The sequence below is a fragment of the Chaetura pelagica genome, unplaced genomic scaffold, assembly GCF_000747805.2.
Source record: "Chaetura pelagica isolate M959 unplaced genomic scaffold, ChaPel_1.0 scaffold404, whole genome shotgun sequence".
In the NCBI taxonomy this organism is placed as follows: Eukaryota; Metazoa; Chordata; class Aves; order Apodiformes; family Apodidae; genus Chaetura; species Chaetura pelagica.
In genome coordinates, this window is record NW_009952975.1 from 94,753 (window position 1) to 107,701 (window position 12,949).

General features: G+C 50.2%; 1 protein-coding gene across 1 annotated transcript in view; it reads right to left on the bottom strand.

Annotated features, from left to right (window-relative positions):
• Positions 1-487: 487 nt before the first annotated feature.
• Positions 488-12,949, bottom strand: part of CSMD2 (CUB and Sushi multiple domains 2) — a 260,285-nt gene continuing 247,823 nt past the window's right edge. The window contains 12 exon segments of the mRNA XM_009996341.1: positions 488-647; positions 1,180-1,318; positions 2,434-2,521; positions 3,263-3,375; positions 3,922-4,083; positions 4,660-4,725; positions 5,260-5,439; positions 7,102-7,213; positions 8,341-8,414; positions 9,673-9,846; positions 10,940-11,113; positions 12,330-12,509. Coding sequence (XP_009994643.1) covers positions 488-647; positions 1,180-1,318; positions 2,434-2,521; positions 3,263-3,375; positions 3,922-4,083; positions 4,660-4,725; positions 5,260-5,439; positions 7,102-7,213; positions 8,341-8,414; positions 9,673-9,846; positions 10,940-11,113; positions 12,330-12,509 — 1,622 coding nt within the window.

Consider the following 12,949-nt stretch of genomic DNA (forward strand, 5'->3'; position numbering starts at 1 on the left):
AGGAGGGAGATGGGGAGGGAATGGATGGAGACCAGTGAGGTGAAACACAATCATCCACTAAACACCGACCCCAGGAGGAATCTGGGACAATGGGAGAGGAAGGGACAGAGAGAAGGTAACAGGTTATTGTAACACACAGAACTGCTGGGAAAGCCTGAAACAGCTTTGTTATCTCAAAGTGCCCAGGCTTTGGTCCAGAAACACTCTGCAGGCCCACGGGCTGCTGCTGTTTACAACATTAAGTGACCTCTGTGCCTGTGCAGTAAAACTTTTAAGCTACTGGGTTTGCTATTTGCATTTGCTTTGCCACTGGTCCCCAGGAGGTCCTGCCCCAGTTGGGGACACTGGTTTGGGTCTGGCAGGGATCTCCTGGGCAAGCAGAACCACTCGGGGGGCTCCTCTGAACCCCTGCGTGGAGGCAGCATTGGAGAAGTGAGAAGCAGGAGGAGGGGGGAGGCCCTGGCCCCCCGACTCACCGGGGCAGGGGCTATACGGCCGTGCAGACCGTGCTGACCGTGAACTCTGCCTCGTTGGCCATGAGGTCTGTGGGCTGCAGGTTCCTGTCATACATGGGGTTCTCAAACGTCGCCCGGACGTTGGTGTTTTCATGGCCGGCGTAGCCGTTGAACGGGACTTTTGGTCTTCTCCTGCAGGGTGGCAGAGAGAAAACCCAGAGAGGTCAGGGCTGCTCCTGCTGTCACCAGCTGAACGGCAAGAAGTCAGGGGGAAAGGGAAAGCTGCTTCTGAAGAGGGCAGACACCTGGGGTAAGGCAGAGGGACCTGTGGAAACGTCTTACTCTAGATTGGCAGCACTGGCAGCTCCCCGGGCTCTGCCCTGAGCTGCTCCCTCTGCAGAGGGGCTGGGCTGCACCATGCAGAGCAGCAACATTGCACTGACCAGGAGACAGAACTAACCCACGAGCTGTGCAGAGCCAGCTTGGATGCTGAAGTATGAAATTCACTTTGTCTTATCCTACCTAACGTTGCAACAGATCTTATTGATGTCCATAAAAGCCCTCAACACCCTCCTCTCCTAACAGCCTCGACCCTCCATGCATTCTGCTCCATTATTTTTTCACCTTCTGAATCAAATAAGAAACCAGGTCTAAGGGGAGTGCTTTGAAGTCAAGCTCACAAACCTTTCCACCAGCCCCTCATTTTGTTGCTCCTGAAACCCACCTGTGTTTGTAGAGATAAAGCACAAACCCTGCAATAATCAGGGCTATGAAAGGCACAGCAATGGCAGCTGCCACAGAACTGCTGTTGGATGCAAAATGGTGTCCTATTGATTCTGGATCATTTTCCATCATGCTGATGTCTGAAACACAGCAGAAGGAAACACATTTCAACACAGTGCTGTGGGAAATGGGGTTTGCTTCTGTTACAGGTGGAACCTTCAAAGGCAGAACAAGATGGTTACAAGTGTTGATGGAAAAGGTAATCAAAAGCTTCTGAGCTGCATGAAGAATGGTTTGCAGGTCTAGTCTAGCTTAGACAGCATTGTTTATTTAGAACTGCAATTAAAGAGAGATGTGCATAGATTTATCTTTCCAAAATGCTCAAACTTGGATGCTTAAGGTTAGGCTTTAAGGGAGACTTTCAAAGGCTGCAATAATGAGCATCTAATTCCCCATAAAGGCGACAAGACTTGGAGGTCAGATTAAAAAAATCCTAAAGAGATTGAAGAGCTCAAGCCACAATTTAAGAGATATTTAGGAGCTTAGACCTTGGGCTGTCTAAGCTCTCAAGTGCCTCTGTGATTTCTGAAAGTGGTAGCAGTGGGACTCAAGCTTTTAGGTCAGACATCTGGCAACCTGGAGAAAAAGAAGTGTCCAGGTGTTCTCTGTGCCTCCAAACTCTGTCTTTGAACCAAAATCTGTTTGTTTAAATGCCTCACTTTGACTCTAAATTACAAATGATGCTATTGTGTTATTTGTCTCCCCCAAATCTTGCATGATCCAAGTTAAAGATGGGTTTAGTTGCTCTTGCCAGAATATCCAGTGTTCAATGTATTTTGTGTTTAAACACCAGCCAGGGCAGAGCTGCTGCATCCAACCTACAGGGAGGAATGGGAGGAGAAGAAGGAACAACCTGCAGGGTGGGAGAGAGACCCTCCTCCCTGTGCAGCCTGCCCCCACTGCACCTCAACCGTGACAGAACAAAAGCTGTTTCAGCTGCCACCAGTTGGGATACAGAGGTTTGAGGGCACCCACTTCCCAACCCCAGTGGCTGGTTTGGGGTTTGCCAGATGCCTTATAAGCAACACGTGGGGACGGAGCTGGAAAGGAGCAGGTTCAACATGGGGGTTCAAAACCAGCTAGAAAGATATGGGTTGAAAAATAAAGGCAGGGAGAGGAGAAATGTTCCCTGCTTGAAAACCTCCATTACCAGCACAATCACAGGGTGAAGCAACCAAGGGAAAAAAGCAGTTACCAAGTCTCTGGAGGCCAAACTGCCCGAAGCCTTTGCCACGAACAAAGCCCTGGTACACGAAGGTGCCACTTGACGACTCTGAGGAGACCTGCAAGGACAGGAGAGGGGGGCTCGAGGGATCTGTTCAACACTTCCCGGGGTTTTTAGCACCCAACTTGTCACTGTCTCTTTCAGGTTCAGGCACAGCGTTAATTTGATTCAATTCTCCAGAAAATCACAGCATTTTTTTCAGAAGTCTGACTGCCCAACAACTTGTGAAGAGTCTCACATGTCAAAAGAAGGGGGGGATCTTGTTTGCATTAAACCACAGAGCCTGTTGCTGATTCAACAGGGACAGCAAAGGCTCTGGGCTACAACTGGCCAGGGGTCAGTCAGACACATTTCTTCCCAGCTCCAGCAGATGTCTGAAGGGCATGGGAAGCTGGCAGACACAGAGACTGGGGTGAGAAGTTGACACCAGAAGGGCAGATTCGCTCTTCTCCCTTGATGTTTAACGGATATAAAATGTCAAAATGGGATTCATTGTGTTGGTTTCTCCTTCAGTGATGGCTGGGAGAGCTACAGATTTGGAACTATAGGGCAATAAAAAAAACACAATACAGCTGCGAGGGAGCATGGAAGAGCCAACTGTCATGTCATGTTACCTTGTGTGCTGGAAGAATGCCCTGTGTCCCCTTCAAGCAAGCAGGTCACTGGAGGACAGCAGCTCATCCTGCTGCCAGCTAAGGGAGCTCTTCCCTCAGCTTCAGTGAGAGAAAAGCTGGGGTTGTGGCAGCAGCAGGAGGAGATGTGTGGGTGCACTTTGTGTACGAGGTGTCCGAGCACTTACGTGTCCATCTAGAGCCCATTTATCAGTTTTGAACTTGTTGGCAAAGATCTCCACAGGCCCTGTTATCTGGTACACCTGGAGGAGCAAGTGCACATCTTCCTTCTTGTAAATGCCTGAAAAACAAGTGGCTTTAATCACTAGATCACAATGACTCTGAGTTTTAAGTAATTAATTTTCTACATGAGATAGTAATCACCTCATCAACTTAGAGCGGACAGCTCCTCCTACCAGCCCTACCAGTGGGACAGACCAGCACACAGTCCCACATCCACTCCTCAGGATATTGAAGACATTTTGCACATGGGACCTGACTCAGTTGTTAATGTTTAGGTGATGTTGCTGTATCAGTAACAACCTGGTGCTCCATGGAGGGGAGGGACAAGGGGCACTCACATAACTTGATCTTGTTTGTCCTGCTAAAAGTCCACCACCCCAGCACCAAGGGAATGGATGATGGGACTGGGCTGATCTGCCCTTCAGGTGGAGTCAACTCAAGACTCTGTCTTGGTCTGATCAAAGTCTGGAGCCTTCAAAGCTGGGTGGTTCTGCAAAGCTCTCTCAGAACATGGACACAATGACAGCCCAGCACGCGGCTCCTCGCTCTGTGAGGCCACTTCTGATGAGTGTAGATCCCTACCAAGGGCTTCACCAGCTCTTACCAGACACCTGGAGCTCCACGCCGCTGTGGTCTATCAAAGTAGCATTGACTTTACTGGTGGCAGGGTCAAAGCTGGTGACTGACAGCATGGCAGGCTGCTTTTTCCCCAGGTACTCATAGGAGCCTTTCCAGAGGGAATTCCTTGCAAACACGTCAGCAGGCACTAGAAGCCACAGCAGTTGGGGACACAGGAAAACAAACACATTGCCATTTGTTTCCACTTTTTCAGAAATCAAAATAAGAGCAAACTTCTTTCTTTCTTTGTATTCAGAAATAGGTATTTAAATGTCCCAAATCCCACTCGCTCTCTGTGGTATCACCACTGAGTACAAAGCCAAGGAGAGGAGAACCAACCAGCTGGTGACTTCAGTTTTGTTGTTTTGACAAAGAAACGCCACTACAGCTTTAAAAATCAACCCACCCCCAAATTAATTTCTTAAGAAAAGATAACAAAACCAATTTTTCTTAAAAAAAACTCTAGTGTAAAAACACCCTTGAGGGCCTGACTCCCTGGAGTGCCCTGGGAAGGGTGGTGGATGTTGGAGCCCAAGTCCCTTCAGGCTCCTGTCTGTTCTGCAGTGAAGCAGCAACACACAGGATGGAGCTGCCTGCACCAGCCCAGCAGTTGCAAGACCTACAAGAACACCCAGGCTCCTGGCTGCCCTGGGGAGGGGATGGACCTGGTGAGGTCCAGGCCTAGCCTGGCAGAGCCATGGAAGGGCCAGCCTTGCTCCTGTACCTGCCACCTTGGCGAGCGGTGGGTCCCGCGCCGTGCCCACCGGCCTCCCGCTGGGGCGGACATCAGCTGGAAGAGAGGAGCAAGCTGCTGGTGAATACTGGGGTGTCTGAGCCTGCTGAGACACTTCTGCTGTGCTGGTGGTAAGAGAGGACAGCCCTGGGCTGGCACTGCTCACACAGAACGTGGCTGCACAAGGGCTTTGGATGAGTTCCTGCCCAGCCTGCGTGAATGTTTCAGTTCCTGCCCTCCTGCCACCTGCTCCCAACCAAAGTGTGCAGAGAGAGCTCCTGTGCTCCACGAGAGCCACACAGCTCCCTGCCATGACTTGTTCCTGATCTAAGACTCTGAGGTAGCAAAGGGAGGCAAAGAACAATCTTCGCCTTTTGCAGATGCTTCTAGATCCAAACCACCAGGCAGGAAACCCCCTCACTGCCTCTCCCCCAGGACCTGCACAGCACCTCTCTGAGCTCTGGTCTCCACAGCCAGCTCAGCTGAGCAGCCACACATCTGCTGGGGTGGGTCTAGGAGTAAAGCCCTTTTCTCCCCACTGCAGAGGTGCAGGCAAACACAAACCCAGGGTCGTGCTGTTGGAGTTTTTACCGAGGCAAATGGGAGGTTTTCCAGTCCAGCTGCCGTCAGCTTTGCAGGTGCGGTGCTCGGACCCGCCGGTCAGGTAGTACCCGCTCTGGCAGGAGTAGATCAAGGTGTAGCCCAGAGATGGCAAATCCAGGGCACCAACATTGGCGTGGGAGGGGGTCTCAGGCTGCTTGCAGTGGTGAGCTGAAAAGCACCAGGAGAACAGAGGTGATGAGAGACGCCCTCCAGGCACACACAGCAAGACAGAAGGGGGACACTGGTGTCAGCAGGGACAGAAATCTCTCAGAAGAGCAGCAGGAGCTTCTCTGCTTGTTGAGGGAGACAATCCCATGCCATGTCTGGATTCTTCCCAGCCAGGTGAATTAATGAGACTGTTTCCCAGGCCCTGCTGCCCAGATTGCTGTTTCTGGCTAAAGATCTCAGGGGATCCTGTGCTTGGTTCCAGCTTCCATGAACTGACACTTGGGCTCTGCTGTTCCCCACCTTTTAAGGGGAAAAAAGTCAAACCCAAATGATGCTAAATACACCTTTCTCCTTCCTTTAAACTTGACCCCAGCAGTGTGATCCAGGTGTCTCTCCAGACCAAAACTTGCCTTTACAGGGTATCAAGACCTGGTAAGTGGAGCCAGTGATTCCAGTGAGTGCATTACAGGTCAGGTTTTGTATCATCTCACTTCACAGGCCACTGTCCCACTAGTCACTTGCACCCACCTGTCCATGGGATCACACAGCGAGTCCTCAGTAGGGTGCAACAGTCATAAATTCCTATAATTGCTCAATAACTTTCAGGATTTGGCCCACAGAAATGGAAGCTGGGCTTGCACAGCTCCCTGCCACCAGGGCCAGCACGTGCCTGTGCTGCTCCATCAGGTCCTGCTGTAAATGTGTCACCCCTTTCCTTGAGAAGCTGTGACACCAAATAAATAAATCACAGAGCTGGGATTCTCACTTTCACCCGTGCTGTAAATTCGCCCTTTCTGTAGCTCTCAAACTGCTCATGAATGAAAACAATCCTTGGCAGCCTTCATGAGGTATTATCTTCATCCTCGTTTTCCAGAGGATAAAATATAAAACCCAGAAAGCTGAAAGATTGACCTGGACTCACATGGTGTGAGAGGTAGCAGGAACAGCATCCAACTCAGTGCAGCTGATGGAGAAGGCTTTACACAAAGCCTAAAGGCAACAACCCAATCCTTGCTGGCACAGGTGAGCCAAAACCATCTTCTATTTTGATGCACCTCTCCTCTGATGCTACGTGTGAGAGGTTTTTAAAGGCAGGTGCCCCAGCTGGGCTGCTCACCTCAGCACATACACAGTTTGGTAATGGAAAAATAGCTCACCAATTAACACAAGGGAAAGGGAAAAGCTTGATAACATTTCTGATACAGAGGCTGTGATGGATATTACCACTTAAATATATTAAATTAAACTCCTTCTGGTGCAGCAGGGAAAAGATGACAGACAGCTTAAATAAAGAGCAACACGTTAAAGATGAGGAGAAACATGGCTCTGCCTGAGAGCCCTTCTGGCTACAGCTTTGCTTAAGCCACCTCACAGCTTGGCCATCACACACAGTTTCAGAAGCAGAAAACAAGTCACCTGAAACTATGTAAAACAAGTAAAAATCCTCACCTGAAACCAGAAGCGGCTGCTGCTGGAGCTGTGTCAGGAGAGAAGAGACTGTCTCATCTCCCATTTTTTCAAGACTAGGTTTTCTCAAGAGCTCTCCACCAGTGACCAGCTCTTCAGAACCAGCAATTTGTACGGTGAAGCAGAGCAACAAAAGGAGGGAACTGCACAGCTCAAGGCCCTGGGTTCCCCGGACAAAACCTCTCCCAGACTTACGGACGCAGTCGGGCTGCACGCCGCTCCACGTCAGGTTGGGGAGGCAGGTCCTGGTGGTGGAGCCCTGCAGCAGGTATCCCTTCTGGCACTTGAAAAAGATCATGCTTCCCACCTGTATCAACAGGAGATCAACCACTGAGCTTCCCAGGGCTACGTGAGTCACCCATGTTTGTGATACAACAGTAGTTGTATGATTTCCCATCTTCTCTGTGCTGGCCAGGGCGGGCACCTGCCTCTGCCCTCACCACCCTGCCAGGGCTGGGTGTCCAGAAAGCCCCTGGAGAGCTGTGGCCTTTCACTGAGCAGGGAGTTGCTTGTTCTAGTGATGGGAGCAAGGCTGCTCTGTCTGTTCAATACACCCAGCAGCAGCAAACACAGGTGCTGTTAGCACAGGCTGGAATTTCAATATATAATATTCGATATAGTCAGTATCAACAACTGCCCTTGCAGCCACGCTACAAACACCAGTTTGGACTTTGAATAGCAAACAGAATCACAAAACCTGAAACCTGACCTCAACATTTTTGAGGTCTGCTTGCTTTTTCCAGACTATCCACTTTGTTGCATTTGTTTTCAACTAAATTCTTATTATTTCAACCAAACCACTATGACACTATGGAGCTCACTCCCTGCTTTTGCCAGGTTGCTCCACTACAATGTGCAGCTTTCCCACTAGCAACCCTTAGAAAAGTCAGATTTAAGGTGTTTCAGTATTAATTAAAAACTAGAATTAAGTCATTAAAACTCAGGATTAAGATAACTAATTAGAAGCAAAACTGAAAGACCCACACCAGCAGGAACAGCCCCATGGAATGAGCTACCCCAGCTCTTTGCCCAGCTCCATGGCAGCAGGAATGGGCACCCACAGGGGTGGCGGTGGAGGCTGGAGATGGAGCACCCCAGGGAATCACTTTGGTTTATTCTCTCCTTTCCTCTGATTTCATGCTGTGTAGGAACTGAGATCAAGAAAACTGCCTACAGAATGTGGTCTGAACAGGAATGGGAATTACGCCTCCGATGTGAATGCTAATCACACTAATAATGATTAATTAGCACCTTAATAATATAATAAATTATGCATTGCTAGTTAACCCAGTATCAGAGCACTCTGAGGTCTAACAGAGCAGGCTGGGATGTCCTGCTCACGGGGGGACACATTAACCCATGTCAGGACTCAGACAAGGACCGAGCAGAGTGTGTCCCAGGGCGCTGCCGAGGGGCCCACGATCGTGCCCGTACCTGGTATCCCTGGGAGTTGTTCTGCATCCCAAAGAGAGGAACGCCGGGATCCGGACATGTGGTCAGGCTGGGGTCTTGGAAGAGAAGAGCAGAGGCAGTGTTTGAAAGCAGTGGTTGTGGAAGCCACATCAGAGCTCTGCCTGCCCCTGCTCGGGAGCATCGTGCTGGGCCTTTGCAACACAACACAGATATTTTGCTACAGAGGAACACACAGCAATTGGGAAACCCATGGGGATCCTTCTGTTCCTGAAATCCCTCATTTGCTCTCAATCTCTCAGAAGATGCAGACACACAATTCCACAGGAACACCTGCTGCTGCTCTTCCAGCATCTATCACTGCCTTCTATTCCCAGCATGTCAACAGTAGCAGGGCATCAGAGGAATCAAGGTAGAGATGTGGCACTGCAATGTCAGCATCCCAAGCTGAGCAAAGGAAACAAGCTTCTGTCTGAGAGGCAGCTCAGCAGCAGCAGGTTCCCAGCTCCAAGGGATGCTCCAGTGCCCAGCCAGGGGTTGCTCCACCAGCAGGAGCTGGAGCACAGCAGGATCTCAGTGCCATCAGATAAGTCTCCCTGCTGGCACGGTGGTTTATTCTTCTACCTTTACTCCTTCTGATCTGACTAATTGGCCTCCTGACACTGAACCATTAAGCACTCGCTGTTGTTGTCCCCAGGTCCTTGGAGCTGCAGTGAGTAACTAAAGATGGGACACAAAATGTGGCTGATCTGGTGCTGCAGCCACCAGCTCATTCATCTTCAGTCATTCAGCTCTGCTGAGCTTTTGTCATTTATCACTGATGCAGTTTCCATGGAAGCGCCCAGATAAATGACAGTGTCTAAAATAAATAAATAAGGGGCCCCATGGCTGGATGAGGCAGCAGGTGATGGATGGCAGAGGGTGGAGGGCAGGACCTTGGTGTTCTGGTTGTGTCTGGGGGCTCTGCTGTGCTGGCAACCTCAAAAATGGGTGAGATCTGAGTATACACAAGAGCTGGGTGTTCTTCAGAGGGACTTCTCCCTCTTGCCCTTCAGCAGCCCAGGCACTGGGCTGAGATGCAGTAACAGTGAGGAGACCCTCTTCTTGGATGCACTATGGATTGACCCCCATCAGGGGCAGGAACAATGGCGACAGACACTGAATCTTAGTGGCAAGTCCCAAAGAGTTGACTTCTTCACCACCAGCCAGTACACATGAACCAAAAGCACCATCCCTCTACATTCTGATCTCCAGGGGAGCAAAATGTCCATTTCTGCAAACCCAGAAAAGAAACCCAACTTTGCCACCAAAGGAAAAGCAAGGTGAGGCCTCCAAGGCAGAGGAGTCAGCCCTTACCTATGCAGCTGGGCTGGGTCCCACTCCACGTCCCATCAGACTGGCAGAACCTCCGGGCTGATCCCACCAGGACGAGAGGGGCCAAGCAGGAGAAGGAGACGGAGGAGCGGTAGGTGAAGCCTCTGTCCTCCCTCCTGCCCTGGGCAGGGATCCCTGGGTCACCACAGAACACAGCTGCAACAGCCAGAGACACACGTGGGGGTGATGAACCTCCTCCAGAGCAAGCAGTACTCATCAGCTAAAGGTGGGTCTATTAACAGCCCAAACCCCATCCCTGCCATCGAACCCCGTGACTGACAGGGGAATCAGCAGTGGCAGGAGGCATTGCTGGCTATTTCCTTGTGATTCTCTCTTTTTATCCATTGCTCTTAATTAACTTCCACCTTCTCCTCCATCTCCCCCCCCAGCAGCATGCTTAGCTTTAAAATGTATCTCTAATTGCATGATGTCACACTGCTGTGTGGTTCCGTGTCACACAGAGCCCACTCATTACACCAGATCCAGGGAAAGGTGCAAGGAACACAGTGAGGGCTTTGTGGGATTTCATATGAAAATGGCTATTGTGCAGCTGCCAGCCCTTCAGCCAAGAAAAGTAACTCCAACCTGCCTTTAGCATTCCAAGATTTTAATTCATTTTTGCATTAGCTATTGTATCCAGCACCCAGGTTTCCACCCAGCCAAAGCTCTGCCTCCCCAGAACTTCTGCTGCAGCACCACGGTGCCCTTTGCCAAAGAGTTTTTTTCCTACAGCCTTTGGCAGTTTCAGGGGCCCTGACTGCAGAAGACACAGCTGCTGGGGAGACAGACAAACAGGCAGTTTTGAAGATGTCTGGTGGACAGGAACGTGCAAGATCTCCAGAGTGTTGTGACCTGTTGTAAGAGGTGGAGTGACTGACTATGTCCCCATGGCTGCCACTGCCTCCTCATTACAGGGGTGGCAAATCAAGTCTCCCAGCAACATGGCTGCTGGTGGAGGTGGGGAAAACATCCAGACTTCTGGCTACAGGCACTCTGAGCAGCATCATGCATTTCTCCTGACACACAAACCTCCTGCTGACCTCCCTTGGGATTAGGGGCAGGAAGTGCAGCAACCAGATATTTAACTTCCATCCATCCATCCTCTCTATGATATTGCCAGGTAAGGCAGAGCTGATGCTAAAATCAGCTACACAGAGACCAGAGATGTTGGAGAGCATCAAACACTGGGGTTTGAATCACAGTCCCCCACCCAGCCCACGTGTGAAGAGGCAGCTGGTTGCCCACTCACGGAAGCACTGGGGGATCTCCCCGCTCCAGGTCCCGTTTCCCTCGCAGGTCAGCACGGCAGGCAGGGAGAGCTGGTACCCCTCCAGGCAGGCATAGCTCACACTGGAGCCCCAGCTGAAATCCGAGCCCACCACTTTCCCGTTGGGAATGGCTTGTGGGGATTTACAGGTGATAGCTACATGGGAAAACAACAGCACACTCAGCTCTCTTGGCTTCTCAGTAAAGTTATTTCCATCAACAAGCAAATTCGTCTAGGATCAAAGTGAGGTTCTGCTCAAAGAACATCTCCTGGGACTGGCCTAGCAGGGGGCTGTGCAAACTTTTCCAGGTGTGCATGCAGTTGTAAACCCTGGGATTTTACTTTGAAGTTTGGAGATAACCAGCTCCCAAATCTCCAAGTCAGATTTCTGAGTCCATGCTCATTTCCAACCAAAGGTAAGAACCCAGCCTGACTTCGTGCAGAAACTCACCCAGGAGTCCCTGAAAGATTCACACATTTTGGACAACCTGGTTGAGTTTCAGATTAGCAGCTGAATCAATAAGTCTGTATTTCATCCACTCCAGGGTGCTTTAATGCAACCTTTTTGCAGTGCTTTGCTTTTCAGCTCATGGGAGCACTGGGGAAGCTGCGTGGCTCATGCAAACCAGCCTGGCCTGCAAATGAGACTCTGGCCACATTCTGTATTAGTCCTGCAACACGAGCTCAGTGGAGAGAATGAAAGAGGAGCTTAAGAATTGCTCTGTACAGCTTCTGAAGGAATCGGAGTGTATTTGGAAGTTTCTATGTGGTCTGCATTTATATCAGAGTCATGACAGGTGAATTTTCCAGAGTGCTGAAGCCACACACAGATGCTGCTGTAACCTTATCTGTGCTTGGTGGGTAAAACACTCACAGACAGATCCAGCCCGTCCTGCAACTGCTCTATCATTTTCCTTTCCTATCTCTAAACTACAGAGGCAATCCCAGAACTGAGGAATAATGAAAGGACTTGGAACAAACATTTTCCAGACATTCTGATGATGTCAAAAAGCACATGCTCCCAAAACATTGCATTTCATTCCTATCTGATGGGGATTTTGTGAGGAGTAAGTCACTTCACTCTCTGTGCTTCACTCTTCCTTCTCTGCTACAGGGATAATAGCAATTACCTCCCTCCCGGGCATATTGTGATGATTGATAGACCCAAAGATAGCAAGGTGTTCATGCTATGTTGATAAAATTGTGTAAGTGCCATAAACACAGGGGACAGATTGAATGATAGGACAGAGAAGCTCCCCAGTGGGCTCCAGGCACTACACAGCAGCTGCTGTCTATTACCTTGTCACAAGTTACAAGAAGTCTGTGGTCTGTAAAACTTGCAGCCTCCCATGTTTACAGCAACCAGTCTTACCCTTGCAGGCAGGTTTGGTGCCATTCCAGGTCCGGTCCTTTGTGCAGGTCAGAGCAGATGCCCTGTCTGACTCCATCGTGTACCCGGGGGTGCACCTGAACACCACGGTGTTGTTGTAGGTAAAATCACTGCCCAGCCTGATGCCATTGGCTGGCACACCAGGGTCACCACAGTTGATCACTGCCAAGGGAAAAGAAAGAAGCATTTCTGGCTGACTCCCCCTTGTCCAAAACTTCTGGACCTGCAACAACCGGAAGCATGATGGTGCTGTGCATCTTCCAATGCAGGATGGAATCCACTGAGCATGGAGAAGGGAGCCTTTGTGGCACAGAGGATGTGGAGCAGCCTGGGCTACAGCACATGGAGAAAACTTTGCTTCTACTCAGTGGAGTGAGCAACAATCTTCATGGCACATTAAGGCCTTCCAAGAAGGAAGATTAACACACATGAAACATTAAAGAAAACCTGGGTCAAATCCAGGCCAGCTGGAAGACAGTTTGCCCATGGCTCCCCCTCCTCTCTGCACCCCAGCTGCTGTCTCTAGGTAGTAGTCCACGTTTGCCATCATCCATGTTCCTGCTGCAGGGATGTGTGGCTGGGAAAGGCACCATGTTGACTGT